At 38.3% G+C, this 22,169-nt stretch overlaps 1 protein-coding gene across 13 annotated transcripts in view; it reads left to right on the top strand.

The window, feature by feature from the left end:
* Window positions 1-17,366, top strand: part of SHLD1 (shieldin complex subunit 1) — an 87,240-nt gene extending 69,874 nt beyond the window's left edge. For 12 of the 13 annotated variants that reach the window (XM_079129130.1, XM_079129121.1, XM_079129133.1 and 9 more), the window contains one exon: window positions 16,207-17,366. In XM_079129130.1, coding sequence (XP_078985256.1) covers window positions 16,207-16,649 — 443 coding nt within the window. In that variant the 3' untranslated portion in view covers window positions 16,650-17,366. The remainder of the gene's footprint in view (window positions 1-16,206) is intronic. The other variant, XR_013762152.1, reaches the window with a different exon arrangement.
* Window positions 17,367-22,169: the final 4,803 nt, after the last annotated feature.

The raw sequence follows: 22,169 nt of genomic DNA, 5'->3' as shown, positions 1-22,169 counted from the left end.
CCTCATTTACCTCTTCACTTTTTGTAGTCTCTTATTCCTTACTCAAACCTCCAATTCTCTATTTTATTTCTTCAACCTGTTGAGCACATATGTTTTATATTTTACATTCGTTAACTCCAATATCTTAAGTTTCTGTGGGTCTCATTCTAGTGTTGGCTCTTTTTGCTTACTCCCTCTCTCCATAAAGGTTTTTTACAGTGTAGATTGTGTGAATATTGTTTTTATTGTGAGCTTCTGGTTAGTGGAATTTTATGTGTAGGGTCTATAAGCTGCAGGTTGGGAGCACATTATTCTAAGATTAAAATTTGCTTTCACTAGACTTATGAGGGCACATCAATCTGGATTCCTATTAAAATAAATACCTGGCTTGGAAGTTTTTAGACCACAAAAACAGTCTCAATTCAGGTCACAAACGTGAGTTCTGGCTTGTGATTAAATCTCAGGGGAGTTGTTTCTTTCTTTCTTTTTTTTTTTTTTCTCTCTCTCCTCCTAGATCAAGGCCAAGACAAGTTTTCCTACTATGACTCTTTGCAAGAGCTATGCTTTTTGTTTTTTGTTTTTCTAGTTCACCTTTTCTTTGAAGGTGTACCTTAAGGACTCTTGGCTTTATGTATCAATCTTCTTCTAAGCACCCTATCTTGCCATGGCTCTAGACTTCATGTCCTGAGACCCGTGTAGCCATCAAAGCTGACATGTTAGGTCTGAGTAACCTCTTGGAATTCCCACTTTTGTTTTGCTTCTGGTCTCTAAGGACTGTCCTTACTTTATTGCTAGCTCAGTCATGTATCTTGAAAGACTTTTTTTTTTTTTTTTTTGGTACCAGGAATTGGACCCATAGTGCCTAACCACTGAGCCACATTCCCAGCCCTTTTTTAATTTTAATTTTGAGATGAGGTTTCACCAAGTTTCATAGGGCCTTGCTAAGTTTCTGAGACTGACCTCGAACTTGTGATCCTCCTGTCTTGGACTTCTGAGCTCTGGGTTTATAGACATGAGCCACTGCATTTGACTTGAAAGACTTTTAAAAATATTTTATATAATACTTCTAGATGTTTGGTAACATAGAGATTTTCATGATATCTTATCCACCATATTTGTCAAAACTTTATAACACCTCTAAAACCTTGCTAGACATGTTTTTCAAAGGTAGAAATTCAGCTCTATATTTGAAATCCTCATTAGAAATGTTTTCAACACAAATACATCCCAAACCCATCCTGGCTGATATTTTCTGTTGTTTAGGCAACCCAGGTTTATATTTCTCTGCTTGCTATATAATGAGTTTCTGCATAGGTTGTTTTATGGAAGTTTTAAATTTGAAAATTTTTCCAATTTCTCTGAGTTTTCCATGTTATCTGCAGTTATGTGCTCTAGAAGAGAAGGCTCAAAGCTTTCCTCTCAAATTCAAGTGTAAATGGGGGGAGGGGTTCAGAATTGACTCCTATATCTATTCTTGTATTTTCCAGTCTCATCTTGCCTTTTTAAATTTAACTCCACTGCATTTCTGACTCAGTCTGCAATCATTCTGTGAACCCTGGATCTTTTCTACCAAATTTCACAATCTTTTTTGTTTTGTTTTGTTTTAATATAGCCTGATTCTACTTTGGTGTATTTACTATCCCAAACTTTTCCCTGAAGCTCTTTGCCTGATTTATAGTTACCCTCAACTTACAAAAACTTCTACCACCATCAAGCTCTGGAGATTGAATCATTTCAGACCCACCCACACTCTGGTGCTGGTCCCCTTGGGAGGATGTGTTTGGGGACAGCTGGAGGGCTCCACCAGCTTGAGCTTCAATATTTGACACTCCCACACAGTGAGGCACCTGCTGTTCTGCCCACACTGGGATCGTGTTTGCTTTGTAGTGGGTGCACTTGGGACCTCTCTGTAGTCATAGTCTCACTGCTATGAGATGGGTAGTGTTCACTGTGATTCACCCCTTCAATTGTGTTACCAGAGTGGAGCTATAGCTATTGGTAAAGGTGATGTTCCTTCTAGTCACACATAACTGTTTGTCCATCTGGACTTTCCATATAATGTGCATCTATCGCTATGTAGTAGAAATACAAAAGCACTTATAATTTATTTTCTTAAACCCCTGATGTTAAATGACCAACACTTTAATACCTAGATATAACAACTCTGCTGTGGGTACTACACTTGTTACTATGGTAATGATTACAAGATATCTTTTATTTATTGAGTGTTTACTATGTGCTAAGCTTTATGCTAACAAATCATTTAATTCTTACAAGAGTCCTATGAGATAAGAGCTATTAGTATATAAATTATATAGATGAGGATATGAGTTTCAGAGATGTTTAAGTAACTTGCTCAGGTTACGTAGCTTATCTCGTTAAACCCAAAGTCTGTGTTTGCAAACATCTCTTCAGCCAGGGCACAAATGTCTGTGATCTGTGACCATGAGCTTTTACAAGACCAGAACTTGCAATGCAACAATTTGAAAGTTTATACATGCTAAAACTGTGCTGCTATTGCACAGAACATTTTAGAATTCTTTTGTGAGAATCATTTTTAAAACCAGCTCGTGAAATCATTTCCTTTTGTAGATAAACCTTGCATTTGACCCTGTGCCATGTTACTCTGCTCAATCACCTACATTATTTACCAGATGTCATTGCTGATGCCTCTTGACAGTTTCCAAAAAGGCAATTCTGTCCTCTGAGAATGGAGATTTGTCACCAGGGAGGACATTTGGAGGAAATTTCCAGAAGGAGTGAAGCTATTTCCTGACATGCTCTGAGCAGCGTTAGCATTTTATAAATAAGACCTGACCCCTAGGGTGATGCTTTTGGAGGGAGAACTCTGAACTGTATAAGTACATTCTGGCAGCAGGGGGGGGGTGTTTGTTTTTGTTTTTGTTTGCAGTGCTGAAGGTCACTCCACCACTAGCTATATTCCCAGCCCTTGTGTATATTTGTTTACAATTCAGTCTATGATTTCTTAGATCAATGTGGAGATCCATTTACAAAAATCTTCCTAACAAAAACCCCACTGCAGGTAGAAATGTCAGACTTCCCTAGTTTATCCCAGATGTTATATTCTCTCGGAAACCCCTATAATGAATGTCGACATGGATTGAAATTTTGTTCAATTTTTCTTTAGGTTTTAAAATTGCCAAATATTGACTTGTTGATTTGAGCAAATTGTGTGAGCCCCCCATTCCTCTTCAAGAAAGGATCATGTTTCTGCTTCCTCAGAAAAGAGGAATGATCTCCTTGCTAAATTTAATGTGTCCATCAACCATGCTTCAAGCATCATTTTTAAAGTGCTTATATTTTTCTTACAGTTAAGGTTAAATTTTCAAGCCTCATCTTAGTTGGCTGCTCACATTTAACTTAACTCTGCTACAGTAAACAGTCATAATCAAAATAGCAATGTTGCCATAGCAACCAAGATCCAAATCACTGGCTTTTCCTTTCTGCTCACAAGGGCTCCTTACCATCTAGGCCAGGATGTGAAATAAATCTGCAGAAACCTCCTATGTGAAATTAAAGTGTAAAAACCATTTGAGGGCACATATTTTTAAATTATTGTTTTAAGTGTTTTGATGATGCTCTGAACTCCAAATGACTCCTAGAGGAAATTGTCTCTTTTCCCCTTGTTTGACAACCTCCCTCATTGTTTCTTCTTAGGATATGAGGTAAAGAAGCGCCGAAGAACTATTCTCCGGCACAAGGCCTGGTCTGGGGATTATAGTTCTTTGTCTCAGCTCTAGCTACAAGATTCTAGTGCAGAAGAGTTGAACCAGATAATTTTCAATGGTTTTTTTAGGTACAAAGGTGTCTGATTCTATAGGGCTGGGGGTGGAGCTCAGTGGCAGAGTGTGTGCTTTGTATGTGCAAGGCTATGGATTCAATCACTTGTACCACAAAAATAAATATATACATACATACATAAATAAATAAATTCTGGTCCTACTAATTTTTGACAAAATGTAAAACCAGGCTGTTTTCAATCTAGTTTCAGGGTAAGTTTCAATCTCATAACAAAGAAGAAAATTGTTGAACATTTTTATGATCCAAGCCAGTAATTCCTAAACTTTTATTATCTGAATCATCAACAGAGGCCCTCTTTTTCCGCTGCCCAGCCCACTATTGCCAACATGTAACCCTGCCTCTGGTTCTCATTATGGCAAATGATAACCATATGAAGGTTCCATGAATTAGGAAAATCAATGAGCAGATAGACCTTTTTATGTTTCACTTGTCTGTCCCTTCATCCAGTGAATCTGGAAATTTGGTCCTTGTCTCAGTTTTCTTTGAAAAACCAGTCCTGATTGAGCCAGATGTTTTCCCTGCCCTTGAATCCAGCTTGGTACTGACTCTTTTATTAAATGAAGCTGAAACACAATATCATCACCTTTTGCTAGTGATAAGCTGACACTGTGAGCCATGTATTGCTTTAGATTTGTCATTAAAACAAAAACAAACTTGTATCTTCTCAGAAGTCTTTATTTCTCCCTCACATTCTTTTTATCCTCTTCCTTGTATGAGACTGGAGTAATCTATTTATGAGATTAATCAAAGAAAAGTCAAACAAAAGTGTTTTCTTAATAATTCATTTTGTATGCCAGTAAAAAAGAAGATAAAAGGAGAGAACAAAAAAACAGAAAAATGGTACAAAATATGAATAAGCAGTTCACAGAATAGGAAACTCAAAGGGCCCATAAGTGTGGGGAAAGCAGCTCAACCATGCTAGTAATCAGGGAAACGCAAACCAACCATTTAAACCATTTCGGATATAATCCGAAATGCCTGACAATATCAGGGTTTGGCAAAGATGTGGAGAAACAGGAAAACCCAGACCTTGCAGGTGGGAGTGTAATTGCTACGATCACTTTGGAGAGCAGTTTGGCAGGGTCTAGTAAAACTGAAAATGCATATTCCTCTTGACTCAGTAATTCCACTTCTGAATGTATTTCCAGAGAAAGTCTTGCAAGTGTGCACAAAGAAGTATGTGTAAGGAAGCTCACTGAGGCCTTGTTCATGACTGTGAAAAATTAGCAAACTATATGTCCATCAGCAAGAGAATGGATGAAAAAAATAGCATGTTTCTATATTAGAATACTATAAAGCAGATTCATATCTATCAACAAAGGCTAGAAGTAAAAAATTATAAAGTTGGAAGCAAATATTTGTGTATCAAAAGCAGGATGCAGGGGCTGGGTTTGTGGCTCAGTGGTAGAGTGCTTGCCTAGCACATGTGAGGCACTGGGTTCAATCCTCAGCACTACATAAATAAATAAGTAAAATAAATTTCTAAAAAATAAAAAGAAGAGGAAACATTTATCTTTAAAAAAATAGGATGCAAAACTTTGCATATGGAAAGTAAAAAACTTGAAAGCAAGATGCAAAACTTTGTGTATTGAAAGTAAAATTCAAATGACCACCATACACAAACAATACTGTATGGCAGATAGATAAAAATGGACTGAAAGGAAACATTTATATCTGTAAGAGAGCAGTCAATTTTAATTGAAATACTTAGTAAGAAAAAGATTTGAAGCAAATGTGACATTATGGAAATTGTCAACTTGGGGAAGTTGAACTTGGATATTTTAGTTCTCTGTAATTTTTAGAACATTTTATGTCTTACTTGAGAACAATATTGACCAAATTATATTATTATATTGTGTGCATGTACAAATATGTAACAATGAATCCCACTATTGTGTATGATTATAATGTGCTAGCAAAAATATGGAAAAAGAAACATTTTAATTTCTTAAGAAAATATAAAATTTGCAAAAGTAAAATAACTTATAAATCAGACCATTGGCATCACTAAATGACCCTGGCACCTGATTTGTGGGGGGTCTTTACTGTCCATACATATCTCTGTTTTTTTCCAGCGTTCATTTTATTCCTCAACAGTGGCCTCTTCGAGGACCTCATCCTCTTGCATTGCATCTGTTTGTCATTAGGATGAAGGGTGACAGCATATGCCACTTCCCTCTGGGTGATTCATCCACTTTTAGCTTTCAGATGTAAACAAGTACAGACAGACACAGTGGCTTCAAAAGCACCTGACAAAAGCATCCATCCTTTTGAAGTGTTAATTTGGATTAAATTATCTTGATATCCACACACCCTCTCTTTGTGACTATGTGGTTTTTGTCCTTTAAAGGAACAGTTGCAAATTCTAAAAGGTATAAACTGTGCTTGGCAGGATTGCTACAGGAAAAAGGAAGCTTAAGCTTATTGATGTTTGGATCATTAATTTTATTATTAATAAGAAAGGCTATAAGGTGCCTTAGAGTGCCAACGCTGCTGCTCTTGCACAGCAGGGACTCGGGAGAGGCAGGTGAAACCAGAAAGAGGAATGCTGTCAGGGGCAGATGGGTAGAGTGACTGGGGGCCTTCACTTACTGGTAGTAACCAGATTCTCAGACAGCAAGGAACTAGAAGAAATACCAGTTATGAAAAGAGGGAAAAGGAAAGGAAGATTGTCTTGGAGTCGTAGAACAAATCCAAGATTATCAGAAAAAGCAAAATCATATATTTACACCATGGACTGGGATTATTCCAGCTTCAATCTCGGCCCCCCCCCGCCCTACCCGGTAACATAGGATGTGTGGTAGGAACATGTCACTTTTATTTTTACATTTTTTTTGTGGTGCTGAGAATCGAACCCAATGCTTCACACATGGTAAGCAAGCACTCTACCACTGAGCCACATCCCCAGCCGGAACATGTCATTTTAACCCAGCTGTATCTACCCATCAGTGTGTCATGATGCTTATACATGTGTTGTGAATAATGTAATCTGGGGCCCTCCCCAGAGTGAAAGAGGGCACTATTAATAACTCATTGAGACAATAGGCATAAACCAGGACTGTCCTGGATAAACCTCCCAGTACCCCGAGTGAGTACTGGTCACCTCAATAATAGCATGCTTTTACAGTAGGGAATGGCTGAAGCTGGCTGATTATCAGAAGTGCTTGCTGGCTTCTCCACCTGGCACAGGCCTCCAAAGCCTAACGTGCTCTCTTGTAAGAATTCTCTGCCCCTGCCAGATCAATGCACCCTAGGCTCTTGGACATCTTTTTCTCCACAACTTGCTTCAGGCCTTCCCCCAACTGGCATGGCTTTCCTTCCTCTGTCTGAAGATGACTCATCTTTCCGTCTCAGTATTACCTGTTCATCCTGGCCTTACTCAGCTTTTGCCTCCTGGACATCAGTAGCCATCACTGGGCCAAACTCTGTGCCTCAGGTGGTAGATGGTCTGTAATTATTGAATCTGAAAGGCAGAGACATCTGGGCCACTTTAGAAAGCTGGACCTCACTTCCTTGTAGGAGTGTTCTGCAGGGGCAGCTGGCAGAGGAGTACAACAGAACACTGATCACCTGGGTGTGGACATCTCATGCTTCTCTAACAGCATGGGACAGCACATTTGCTATGGTTTGAATGGTTTGAGTTTGTCCAAGGATTGTCCAAGGATGTGTGTTGACATTCAGCTTAGTTTGTGAGGGGTTAAGAGGGTGGAATCTAAATCCATATATGGTGTTTAAAGGTGAGTCCATTAGGAGGTGATTGGGATTAGGCAAGGTCATCAGGGAGGAGCCCCCAAGATTGAATACTGGTGGCTTTGTGAGAAGAGGGAGAGAGACCTGAAAAGAAAGTCACACACAAGAGACTCTTACTGGCTCTCCCTGTCTCTTGCTATGTGATTCCCTGAAATACCTTAGACCTCTGCCAGCAAGAAGGCTATCATCTGATGTGAGCCCTTTTACCTCCAGAACTGTGAGGTAAATAAACCTCTTTTCTTTATAAAGTTACCTACCCTCAGGTATTTCATTATACTAACATAAAACAGACTAATAGGGGCTGTAGATATAGCTCAGTTGGTAGAGTGCTTGCCTCACAAATACCAAGCCCTGGGTTCAATCCCCAGCACCACCAGGAAAAAAAAAAAAAAAAAAACACACAGACTAATACAATCTGCCTTCAGGATATCACCAAGAGAATTGATTGTTGATTCCAAGAGAATCAACAAAAATCTTCAGTAAAGATAAATATGGAGCCAGTCTTCTTAAATCACAACTATAAAGAATGGGTAGACCAGCCATTGTCCAACAGAAATACAATCTGATATAATTTTAAAATTTCTAGTAGCCACATTAAAAAAACATAAAGTTTTATAGTAGATTTTATTTAACTCAATACATTGAACATTTTCAGCAAAATATTCTTAAATTATTGAGGTATATATTTTTTCACGTTAAATCCTTAGGATTTGATATGATTTTATGCTTGCATCTCCATTCAGACTAACTGCTTTGCAAGTGCTGGACAGCAGCCTGTGGCTAGTAGCTAGTGCATTGCATAGCACAGAGAGATGTATATTTCCAGATCACCCTTCATTATGCTGTGTGGAATTCCATAATTTGCCATTATAAAGTGTTTCATATATTTTCCTTAAATTGTGTCAGTCTTTAGGAAATGACCTTGAATTGTAGGTATGTTGGGAGTAGAAATTCAACTGCTCATACTTTGTTGGCTTACATGTCTCATTTAGAATTTTGTTTACCTTAATTTCATTCACTTGTTTATTTATACCACAAATGTACTAGTGTATGGGGCTCTGGATTTATTAAACATAGAATACATAGGTGTTTGTATACTAAAGATTAATTATGTCTTTGAAAATGAAACTCATCAAATAAAAGGAAAAATATGTTAATGAACTGAGTATTTGCCATGTACTAGGCACCATATTAGGCCATCAGGATATAGCAGGAAACAAGAAAAAAAAAAAAAAAAACAAAACCTTTGAGTAGGGATAATTAGAAAATCAACAAATATAAGGCAGGAAGGGGAGGTTGGGATAGCCTGATTTAGGGGAGCAAGAAAAATGCAGTTACTAAATATTGTGGTAAAATATGCGTAGCATCAAATTGATTATCTTAGCCATTCTTAAACGTGACCTTTGTTAGTGTTAGGGACATTCACATTACTGTTAACCAATCTCCAGAACTCTTCTCAGGTTTCAAAACTGAAACTTTATACCCATTAAATAACAACTCCCCATTTTCCTCCCACCTAGCCAATGGTAACCACCACTGTATTTTCTATCTCTATGAATTGACTACTCTAAGTACCTCATCAGAGTAGAAACATGAAATATTTGTCTTTTTGCAGCTGGTCTGTTTCACTTAACATGATGTCCTCAATATTCATCCATGTTATAGTATGTGTCACAGTAGCTTCCTTTTTAAGGCTGAATATTATTCCATTGTATGCACATACCATACTTTGTTTATTGTGGAACATGATTCCTTCCACTTTTTAGCTATTGTAAAAATGGGAAATGAAATTTTAAAGGGAAGGTATGGTAGAATTGCTCTTCACCAGTATTCTCTCCCTATAGGAAAAATTTTCATGCTCATCTTTTGAAATCATGCTTGACCATATGACCGTACATTGATCACTGAAATGTTCAGAAACATACTAAATTATATCTTTGAAAATGAAACTCATCAAATAAAAGGAAAAATGTTTTAATGAACTGAGTATTTGCCATGTACTAGACACCATGTTAGGCCATCAGGATATAGCAGGAAACAAGAAGTAAAGAGCTTCCTCACACACTGCCTGCTTCAATGTGCTCTTTTAGCTCTGTTACATACAATCACTGAGCAGTTAGGAGAGTAGCCGCTCCATCAGACTGGGTTCTGGATTAAGGGTAAGGTGAACAGATCTATTTGTATATGTGTACCTTTGCGGTGTGATACAGTTCTATAGGTAGTGGTAACTATTCCTTTGTTATTTCACACCCCTGAGATTTGGTGCTTATTCCTTATGCAGTATAACTTAGCCCATTCTGACTGATACTGAAAGTTTACTAAAAAGAAAATGAAAGGAGATGAGGAAACAAATTGTGTAGACTTATGAAGAAAACATATTGCATGCAGAGGAACTGCAAATGTGAAGATTCTAAAGGGGAGCTTGCTTAATGTATTCAAGGGCCAGGAAAGAAACCAGGTTTCTCAAGGTGGTAATGCAGTCAGAGGTGTGAGTGCCAGTCAGACACTCGTGCAGCTTTATAGGGTTGGGCTTGAGGTCGCACTGAATTGTGCTCATTCTATGATCCTTTCCTCCACGGAGTATGGAGTAGGGTAGCAGGAGTAAGAGGAACAGAAAAGAGTATGAAGGAAAAGAAAGCAAGGTCCAGAGCAGGAAGATGCAGTGTAGCAGAGCAGAGAGCCTGATCTATGGGCCATAGCCCATAATGTTGTCCAGGGCAGCTTGAAGCTTCCAAAGTCTAACTTCTGTCCCAAAGATGAGTGGTGTATCAAAGTGTACTAATAAATGATTTGACTCTCAGGAAATGCACCCCACACCCCTATTCACCTTGTTTTATGCCCAGGACTTTCTTTTAAAACCACACAAAACCCAGGGAGCCTCCAGCACAAAAACCAAGGCATCCAGGCCTGGGAACTTGGGAGTGTGCCAGATAGCACCCTGAAATGAGCAGATTCCCATCAAGCAGCATAGAAAGAGACTTAGAAGCCACATAGTCCTTCTTTCCTTAGATTGTCATGCTTCCCCAGCTTTTTAAATTAAGTCTTAGATTCTTTCAGCTCTTACAGCCTTGAAACTACAGATTCTCCTAATGAACTGTTGCGAGTAAAAGAAATGGGGAAAAGGTGGGTGGATGGCTATCCATAAGGATGCATGTAGACAAAATCCTAAATATCAAATCTATTTAGTAGAAACATGTTAACGTTGAAGGCTAAATGTTTTACAGAGATAAAATCCTGCTGTGCATTTATCAACCACAGATGTAGCCATGGAAGTTTCTCTGGAAGAATTCCCCAATTAGATATATGGGTGTCTGAAGGCTAATGACATCTCTCACAGTATACAACTGTGCTAATTGATTGTCTTACATTACCGAATTCAAATTATCATTGGTAATTCCTAAAGCCATAAACTATTTTTACTTTTATAAGCATCTCAAACATCTATGTATTCTCCCTCCCCTGACCCCAAGAGGAAAATTAACAAATGGATGCTGTACCTTGAAACAGTGCATGCAAAATCATTGTGATATCAAGCCCTGCCATCCTCCTTTTCTCCTTGTTGTTTTCTAAAGAAATCTTGCTCATGATGGAAAGCATGTTAAAAGAGAAAGGGAAGTTCCATCTAATTTAGGTAATGCCAGGATCATTGGGAATGAGGTCCTTGCTAAGAAGGAAACAAAAACTATCTCAAGGTCAGAGAAGGGAAGAACACATAATGTGAATGGGGACCAGTAAAAAGGGTGTTGGGCAGCAAAGGAGGAGCAATGGCAAAGCTGCCTTGGGAGTTCAAGGCCAGTCTATTACAGTGTGGGGGGACTCAGCACTCACTTCCTTCTCTTCCCAAAATCCATCCTTGGCATCAGTGTTCCTCTTCAGGATAGGAGTAAATGGAGGTGGGGACATTATTGGTATTTGGGGGAAGACCACTTCTCTGTTGTGTGGGACTGGCCTATGCACTGCAGGATGTTTACATCCTTGAACCCCCTCAATGCAAGCAGCACTTTGCAATCACTAACACCAAAACTTCTCCAGACTCCCCCTATTGTAGTTGTCTGTCGCCAGTTGAGAGCCCTAAAAATTTGCAGTATACCAGCAGGTAGAAAAAAATGGGGTTTGAACACAGTTGGGAGGATGGACCAATGAGCAGGAACTGGCCAGGTTATGGAAGATCCACCTTTCTCCTCGTGCTCAAGTGTATCAGGAAGGGATAGGTGATGAACTTCACTCGCTGGCAAAGAAGCAGTGATATCTGAAAGAGCACAACAGCCATATGACTGGAGAGAGGGCTTTGTAGCTATAGTAAAGCACAGTTTTAAAGGGAATCAAAGGTTAAAATGGACCAGAGGCAGCGTTAGAAAGAACTGATACAGTAAATGACTGACATAGTAAATGACTCAAACCATATGTTATTGTTCTTTTGAAAGGGGAAGGGCTGTTTCTTTGAAGATGGATTTCATTCTGCTTGACATTTTTATGAAAAATTCAAGAGGCAGGCTAGTTTTGAGGCTTTTTTTTTTTGTAGACACTGGATTTGAGAATTAAAATGAAATTAAACCTAAAAATGAAACTCTCATGAATATTTGACATCTTTTTTGTGAAAGTATTATTGACCAGTTACTCACCAGGACATGCTGGGCTATTTGGAATGTTCTATATAAGTGACTACCTTGGGTGGGTAAATTTCAGGAATTCTTCGAATTCCCCAGAATTTCCAGGGATCTCCCTCCTCTCAGCTCCTTCTAGCCCCCATCTTCTTACCTTCCTAAGGCCAGATCATCTGTGGAGAGGAAGGTGGCAAGGGAAACCTCATCCTGCCATTGTGGGCCCTTATCTCCCTCCCTTCTCTTTTTGGTTCTTTAATAGCAATACCATTCATTAGGCAAGTGCTTTTTGCCAAGTTCCTAGGCTTTTTCTATTCAGTTGTTTAATTTTAATGTAGAATCTCAAGGGAAGTTTTCACAATTATCCCTCCAAATTTAAAAAAAATTATTAAAAACAACCTCAAACTCATAGAAAATTTGCAAATACAATACAAATAACTTTTTATGGATTATTTGAGAGTAAATTGCCAACCTGATGCTCCTGACCCCTTGATTATGCAACAAAGATACTCTCAGACAGAATGAAATTGAAATAGCAATATCAGGAAATTAGTAGTGATACATTACTACCATCTAATCGTCCAGCCCTACTCCTGGTGCTCCAGTTGTTCCAGTAATGTACTTTGTAGAAAAGGATCCAGTTTATAATCACCTGCTGCATTGAGTTTTCATGTCTCTTTTTAGTCTCTTGCTGTCTTGGGCAGTTGCTCAATCTTTCCTGGGTTTTCATGAACTTGGCACTTCTGAAAAATATAAGCAGTTATTGTTTCTCTGACATTAGGACCAGCAAGAGACCAGCATCTGCCTCCCTCTCCTTCCACCCACCCATGACACATCAGTTCAGCAATGGGGTTATTGGGAGAAACAGGCAGGAGAACTGGGCAGAAGCTCCAGACCTATCAAGGTTACGGGAAGTTTCCTCTTCCTCTTCCTCTTTCTCCTTTTGCTGCTTCTTCTCTTCTTTCCTCCCTTCCTTCCATGATTGAGGGGCATGCAACATGGTTTTAGGCTTTCTGGGAGCCAGCGTGGTGGGAATATCATCCCTTACTAGTGAATTCTTTTAAAGCTGTGCTTTCTATCTTGTTCACAGTAGTTTGTCAGGCAGCTCTGAGTTTTCACTTTCCTACCTCCAGGCTGTCTCAGGGTGCTGGAAACATGGTCAGCTGGTAAACAAGGAGAACTGGAACCAGTCACAGAGTAGTTTTTGTTTCTTTTTGCAAATTGGTCTTTATTAGCCTTCCTCTGTTTCTGTGGTCTCTGATTTTTGGTCCTTTCACGATAAGTTTCCACGTGGCCTTGCACTGCATTTATCTATTGAACCCACACTGTTCCAGTTAATGTCATCACATTATTATGTATCTTTGTATGTCCTGTGTTTACTTTTCAGTTGTTTGATATCAAGAAGTATATCAGTCCAGATCCAAACCATATTGCCATCCTTTGCTCTGTAAGTTGTCTTGCAGCAACTTCAATAATTTGCCTTAATATTTGCTTTCTATAAATGTGTGTTGGATCATAAATGCTTGCCCAGGTGTGCATGTCTCAGAACATGTCTCCACATTCTTTTCGGATTATCTACTTCTCTGATCCTTATATTACCATAGACATTCTAGAAGAGAGAGAGATGATTTAGTAAAACATTGCTTTGAAGATGAGAATACTAAAACTCAGAAAGGTTGAATGACTTGGCTAAGGTGACATATCTGTTAGAAAAACTAGGGCAAAACCCCAAATCCTCTCTTTTTTCTAAAGCTCCACCCACTACACCAAGCACTTTCCTTCATCATTAGTTAATACAAATATTTTAATCATAGCCATTAACAGAAGCAAGGAACTTCCAAAGCTAATGATTTATGAAGGCTTTTATCTGTACAAAAGGGAAAACATAACATATTGATTTAAAGTATAAAATGTTATAGAATAAAACAGATACATAAGGAACTCTGCAAATGAAATAATTCAGATTATGTACATGTATGATTACATGAATGGTGTGAATCTACATTGTGTAAAACCATGGAAATGAAATGTTGTACTCCATTGGTGTACAATTAATCAAAATGCAGTCTGTAAAAACAAAAATAAATAAAATTTTTAAAAGTATAATGCAGATTAATTATTTGTACAAAACCTTTTCTTGAACTCATTGATAGGAAAGAAAACCCTGTTTTCAAAAGACCTAAGAGATCCCTATGTTAAGAATCAGAGTGGTCAGAGAGGTTAGAAAGATAAATAAAAGACTAGGATTTGGCTTCAGTTCTGATATCTTATTGTCTATGGTTAAATGACTCAGTTTATTTTTTATCTGCCTTTGAAAAAACACAAAGATGGTGATTTTTTTAAATGATTTTTTAAATTGTCGATGGACCTTTATTTTATTTATTTATTTATATGTGGTGCTGAGACTCAAACCCTGTGCCTCATACATGCTAGTCAAACCCTCTACTACTGAACCACAACCCCAGCACAAAGATGGTGATTTTAATTTAGAAATAAATAGCCTCTAGAATTATTATAGGATGTCAGGAAAGAGAATATCTGAATTGTGTAAATGCTCAGAACTGTTTAATCAAGGGTCTGCACAGTGTTTGTGCCATGGACCCCTTTAGTGTCTGCAGAAGCCTATCAACTCTTTCTCAGAATGATATTTTTTAATACATAAAGTAAAATACTGAATATAGGATTACCAAGAAAAAAATACTGGAACGTAGTTATTGAAATATTTTTTAAACAAATGCATGCTCTTATAATGAATATATGGTTTTCAATTAATGCATAAATCATAAGATCTAATATCAGGACTAATAATTGTGGTAATTTCTTTCTAAAAATACTGTAGCTTACATTTTTTTCGATTGGTGCATTATAGTTGTACATAGTGATGGGATTTGTTGCTACATTTTCATACATGCACACAATATAAAAATATAATTTGGCCAATATCATTTCCCAGTATTTTCCCTTTCCTTCCTGTCCTCTCTCCTCTATGAGATCCACCCTGCCACACACCTACTTTCTTTTCCTTTTTCCTCTCTAGCTTCTACATATGACAGAAAACATACGACCCTTGACCTTCTGAGTTTGGTTTATTTCACTTAACGTAATGGTTTCTAGTTCCATCCATTTTCCTGCAAATGACATAATTTCATTTTTATTTATGGTTGAATAAAACTCCATTGTCTTTATCCATTCATCTGTTGATGGACATAAAATGATAATTTCAAAGTAGTGTGTCTTGGTCTCCTCAGACTGACATAGTAAAATTCCATAACTAGGTGGCTTAAACAGCAGTACCAGAGGCTGGAAGTCTAAGATCAGGATACAGGATGGTTGGTTTCTGGCAAGGGCTCTTCTTCTGGCTTTCAGATGGCCACCTTCTCACTGTGTGCTCATGTCTTTCCTTGGTCTATTTCTTCTTCCCCTCCCTCTTCCTCCACCTTCTCTTCATATAAGGCCACCAATTCCATTGGATTAGAACCCCATCCTTATGATTTCATTGAACCTTAATTGCCTCCTAAAAGGCCTCTCTGAATACCACCCCTTGAGGGGTTGGAGCTTTAACACATGAATTTTGTGTTAATACAATTCAGTCTGTAGCATAGTGATAAGAATAAATATTTCGAAGCATCTTTAACAGATTACAATGTGAAATGAAAATATATGTGATCTATTGGTGACAAAGTCATAAGGATTGCTACTAATAATGTGGTTTGTTGCCTGCATTCATCATGGAAGGAGATGCGTAATTTCAGGTAGGCATTGATGAAAATAAAAATGATTCTTTCCCATCCAAGTTCACAACCACCCTGCCTTGCCATGCAGGAACCCCAGGTTAAGAACCCCTGATACATGCAAGGAAGGTGCTCTTGTGGTGAGCAAGCAAGTGGCATGGCCTGAGGCTGGTAGGAACAGATTCTGAAATCAGCTGATTCTGCCACTGCCAGTTCCCCAGGAGTAGCATGTGTTGAACTGAAAAGAGACATCATCTGCTCTTGGCTTGCTTTCCAATATTTTTTATTGTGTGCTCAGTATTGGAATGTATTTTGTCTTGCAGAAAGTAGTAATTCAAATACTGAACAAAAAGCCTCCTGGACTTCTGAGAACATCTGGTTTGACCCTTCTGTGAAAGGCCAGTCGGAGACCACAGAAGAGGAAGATGAACTTCGGAAATCCCTGGATAGATTCTATGAAGTGTTTGGCCACCTGCCGTCAGTCTCTGGGAATCCACTCTCTGCATCTGTCTGCCATTGCCTGTCTCAGAAAATCACTGAACTGGAGGACCAGGAGAGCCAAAAGTATGCCCTTCGCTGTTTCCAGATGGCCCGGGTCATCTTCAACCGGGATGGCTGCTCAGTCTTACAGAAACATTCCAGGGACACACGCTTCTATCCACTGGGGGAGGCAAGTGCTTCTCTAGATAATGAAAAGCCCACCCCAGGACTTTCAAAAGATATTATTTATTTCCTCTTGCAACAGAATGTGATGAAAGATCCATAACTGGTACTGGCAGTGAGAGCAGGCAGCATTGTAGGTACAGCACTGTGATCAGTGCTGTTGGTACCCCACCTCCCTGGAACCCTTGGGGCCCCTTGCCAGCTGTGTGTGCCCAACTCCCAGCTAAAGCTTTGCAGTTAAACACTGGCCCCTGCAACCTGTCCTGAAGCCATTTGGCCTCTATGGAGAACCCTGTGGCTGCCCCACCTCCCTTTCCACCTACCACTCACCCTGGCCAAGGCCACTGACTAGCAGGGTTAGGAGTCAGAAGCCTGGCTTCCTTGCCTCAATCTATGCTCCAGAGTTCTCTCTTCTCCGGATCAGGCCAAGACTGGGACTTTGCAGGATATCACACCCTTGCTCTACTTCATCCCTTTCCCCATCCTCCTCCTCCCACTCCACCTACTGGTGTCTCTGGGAGCCTTTCCTTAATAAACCTCTTATATCTGAATCCTTGACTCAGGGTCTACCCCTGGCAGAGTCCAACCTAAGAGAACAGACTTTAGTGGGGTAAGTTTTATGTAGGGACAATGCTCTGTACCAAATCAAGTATAAGAATTAAATCAAGTTGTAAGATGGAGACCACATGTTTGAGATCATAAGTCCTAAAATAATATAGAGATTTAAATATGGTGTTGTGTTGGTTGGTTGGTTGTTTCTGGTACCAGGGATTCAACCCAAGGGCACTTAACCACTGAGCCACATCCCCAGCCCTTTTTATGTTTTTTTTTTTTTTTTTTGGGGCCTTTTTTTTTTTTATTGTAAACAAATGGGATACATGTTGTTTCTCTGTTTGTACATGGCGTAAAGGCATACCATTTGTGTAATCATAAATTTACATAGAGCAATGTTGTTTGATTCATTCTGTTATTTTTTCCCTTCCCCCCACCCCTCCCACCCCTCTTTACCCTCTATACAGTAGTTCCTTCCTCCATACTTGCCCCCCTCCCTAACCCTAACTCTAACCCTTCCCTCCCCCCCATTATGTGTCAACCTCCACTTATTAGCGATATCATTCGTCCTTTGGCTTTTTGAGATTGGCTTATCTCACTTAGCATGATATTCTCCAATTTCATCCATTTGCCTGCAAATGTCATAATTTTATCATTCTTTATGGCTGAGTAATATTCCATAGTATATATATACCACAGTTTCTTTATCCATTCATCAATTGAAGGGCATCTAGGTTGGTTCCACAGTCTGGCTATTGTGAATTGAGCAGCTATGAACATTGATGTGGCTGTATTTCTGTAGTATGCAGATTTTAAGTCCTTTGGGTATAGGCCAAGGAGTGGGATAGCTGGGTCAAATGGTGGTTCCATTCCAAGTTTTCTAAGGAATCTCCACACTGCTTCCCATAGTGGCTGCACTAATTTGCAGCCCCACCAGCAGTGTATGAGTGTACCTTTCTCCCCACATCCTCGCCAACACCTGTTGTTGCTCGTATTCTTGATAATCGCCATTCTAATTGGGGTGAGATGGAATCTTAGGGTGGTTTTGATTTGCATTTCTCTTATTACTAGAGATGTTGAACATTTTTCCATATGTTTGTTGATTGCTTGTAGATCTTCTTCTGTGAAGTGTCTATTCATTTCCTTAGCCCATTTGTTGACTGGACTGTTTGAATTCTTGGAGTAGAGTTTTTTGAGTTCTTTATAGATTCTGGAGATTAGCGCTCTATCTGAAGTATGATTGGTAAAGATATTCTCCCACTCTGTAGGCTCTTTCTTCGCATTGCTGATAGTTTCCTTTGCTGAGAGAAAGCTTTTTAGTTTGATTCTATCCCAGTGGTTGATTCTAGCTTTTATTTCTTGTGCTATGGGAGTCCTGTTAAGGAAGTCTGGTCCTAGACCAACAAGGTGAAGATTTGGACCTACTTTTTCTTCTATAATCTGCAGGGTCTCTGGTCTGATTCCGAGGTCCTTAATCCATTTTGAGTTTAGTTTCGTGCATGGTGAGAGATATGGGTTTAGTTTCATTCTGTTGCATATGGATTTCCAATTCTCCCAGCACCATTTGTTGAAGAGGCTATCTTTTCTCCATTGCATATTTTTGGCCCCTTTGTCTAGTATGAGAAAATTGTATTTATTTGGGTTTGTGTCCGTGTCCTCTATTCTGTACCATTGATCTACCTTTCTATTTTGGTACCAATACCATGCTGTTTTTGTTACTATTGCTTTGTAGTAGAGTTGAAGATCTGGTATTGCAATACCCCCTGTTTCACTCTTCCTGCTAAGGATTGCTTTAGCTATTCTGGGTTTCTTATTCTTCCAGATGAATTTCATAATTGCCTGCTCTATTTCTGTAAGGTACATCATTGGGATTTTAATTGGAATTGCATTGAATTTGTATAGCACTTTAGGTAGTATGGCCATTTTGACAATATTAATTCTTCCTATCCAAGAACATGGAAGATCTTTCCATCTTCTAAGGTGTTCTTTAATTTCTTTCTTTAGTGTTGTATAGTTCTCATTGTAGAGGTCTTTCACCTCTTTTGTGAGATTGATTCCCAAGTATTTTATTTTTTTCGAGGCTATTGTGAATGGGGTAGTTTTCCTAATTTCTCTTTCTGAAGATTCATCACTTATGTATAAAAATGCGTTGGATTTATGGGCATTGATCTTGTAACCTGCTACTTTACTGAAATCACTTATGAGTTCTAAGAGTTTTCTGGTGGAATTTCCAGGTTCCTCTAAATATATAATCATGTCATCAGCAAACAGGGATAGTTTGAGTTCTTCTTTTCCAATTCGTATCCCTTTAATTTCTTTGGTTTGTCTAATTGCTCTGGCCAGAGTCTCAAGAACGATGTTGAATAGAAGTGGTGAAAGAGGGCATCCCTGCCTTGTTCCAGTTTTTAGGGGGAATGCTTTCAGTTTTTCACCATTTAGAATGATATTAGCCATGGGCTTAGCATAAATGGCCTTTACAATATTAAGGAATGTTCCCACTATCCCTATTTTTTCTAGTGTTTTGAGCATGAAGGGGTGCTGTATTTTATCAAATGCTTTTTCTGCATCTATTGAAATAATCATGTGATTCTTGACTTTAAGTCTATTAATATGGTGAATTACGTTTATTGATTTCCTGATGTTGAACCAACCTTGCATCCCTGGGATGAAACCCACTTGATCATGGTGCACTATCTTTTTAATATGTTTTTGTATGCGATTTGCTAAAATTTTGTTGAGAATTTTTGCGTCGATGTTCATTAAGGATATTGGTCTGAAATTTTCTTTCCTTGATGAGTCTCTGTCTGGTTTAGGTATCAGTGTGATATTGGCTTCATAGAATGAGTTTGGGAGGGTTCCCTCCTCTTCTATTTTATGAAATACTTTGAGAAGTATTGGAATGAGCTCTTCCTTAAAGGTTTTGTAGAACTCGGCTGAGAACCCATCTGGTCCCGGACTTTTCTTTGTTGGTAGGCTTTTGATGACTTCTTCTATTTCAGTACTTGAAATTGGTCTATTTAAATTGTTTATGTCCTCCTCATTCAGTTTAGGCAATTCATATGTCTCTAGAAACCTGTTGATGTCTTCGAAATTTTCTATTTTGTTGGAGTATAGATTTTCAAAATAGCTTCTAATTATGTTTTGTATTTCCATCCTGTCTGTTGTGATATTTCCTTGTTCATTCCGAATTTTAGTGATTTGGGTTTTCTCTCGTCTTCTCTTTGTTAGTGTGGCTAAAGGTTTATCAATTTTGTTTATTTTTTCGAAGAACCAACTATTTATTTTGTCAATTTTTTGTATTGTTTCTTTTGTTTCAATTTCATTGATTTCAGCTCTGAGTTTAACTATTTCCTGTCTTCTACTACTTTTGGTGCTGTTCTGTTCTTCTTTTTCTAAGGCTTTGAGCTGTAGTGTTAGGTCGTTTATTTGTTGAGTTTTACTTCTTTTATTAAATGCGCTCCATGAAATAAATTTCCCTCTAAGTACTGCTTTCATAGTGTCCCAGAGATTTTGATATGATGTTTCTTTGTTCTCATTTACCTCTAAGAATTTTTTAATTTCCTTCCTAATATCTTCTGTTATCCATTCATCATATAATAGCATATTGTTTAATCTCCAGATGTTGGAATAGTTTCTGTGTTTTACTCTTTCATTTATTTCTAACTTCAATCCATTATGATCTGTTAGAATACATGCTAGTGTCTCTATCTTCTTGTATTTGCTAACATTAGCTTTGTGGCATAATATATGGTCTGTTTTAGAGAAGGATCCATGTGCTGCTGAGAAGAAAGTGTATTCACTCTTGGTTGGATGGAATATTCTATAAATGTCCGTTAAGTCTAAATTATTGATTGTGTTGTTGAGATCTATGGTTTCTTTGCTCAATTTTTGTCTGGAAGATCTGTCCAGTGGTGAGAGCGGCGTGTTAAAATCACCTAGTATTATTGTGTTGTGGTCTATTTGGTTTCTGAAATTGAGAGGGATTTGTTTGACATACATAGATGAGCCACTGTTTGGGGCATAGATGTTTATGATTGTTGTATCTTGCTGATTTATGCTTCCCTTAAGCAGTATGAAATGACCTTCTTTATCCCTTCTGACTAACTTTGGCTTGAAGTCCACATTATCGGAAATGAGGATGGATACTCCAGCTTTTTTGCTGAGTCCATGTGCATGGTATGTTTTTCCCCATCCTTTCACCTTTAATCTATGGGTATCTTTTTCTATGAGGTGAGTCTCTTGCAGGCAACATATTGTTGGATCTTTCTTTTTAATCCAGTCTGCCAGTCTATGTCTTTTGATTGATGAATTCAGGCCATTAACATTCAGGGTTATTATAGCGAAATGATTTGGTTTCCCGGTCATTTGGTTCATTTTTAAAATTTTGTTTATTTATTTGTTTGACACAACTTGTTTCCTCCTTTATTTGACAATTCCTTTAGGATAATTCCTCCCTTTACTGATTTGCTTCTTTGTTTTTCATCTCTTCCTCATGGAATATTTTGTTGAGAATGTTCTGTAATGCTGGCTTTCTTTTTGTAAATTCTTTTAGCTTTTGTTTATCATGGAAGGATTTTATTTCATCGTCAAATTTGAAGGTAAGTTTTGCTGGGTATAAGATTCTTGGTTGGCATCCATTTTCTTTCAGGGCTTGAAAAATGTTGTTCCAGGCCCTTCTAGCTTTTAGGGTCTGGATTGAAAAATCTGCTGATATGCGTATTGGTTTCCCCCTGAATGTAATTTGGTTCTTTTCTCTCACAGCCTTTAAAATTCTGTCTTTATTTTGTATGTTAGGTATTTTCATTATAATGTGCCTTGGTGTGGGTCTGTTGTAATTTTGTGTATTTGGAGTCCTGTAAGCCTCTTGAACTTGATTTTCCATTTCATTCTTCAGATTTGGGAAATTTTCTGATATTATTTCATTGAATAGGTTGTTCATTCCTTTGGCTTGTTTCTCTAGGCCTTCCTCAATCCCAATAATTCTTAAATTTGGCCTTTTCATGATATCCCATAGTTCTTGTAGATTCTGTTCATGATTTCTTACCATCTTCTCTGTTTGTTCAGCTTTGTT

The sequence above is a fragment of the Sciurus vulgaris genome (genome assembly GCF_902686455.1).
Source record: "Sciurus vulgaris genome assembly, chromosome: 2".
Lineage (NCBI taxonomy): Eukaryota > Metazoa > Chordata > Mammalia > Rodentia > Sciuridae > Sciurus > Sciurus vulgaris.
This window is presented reverse-complemented; position numbering and strand designations above follow the sequence as displayed.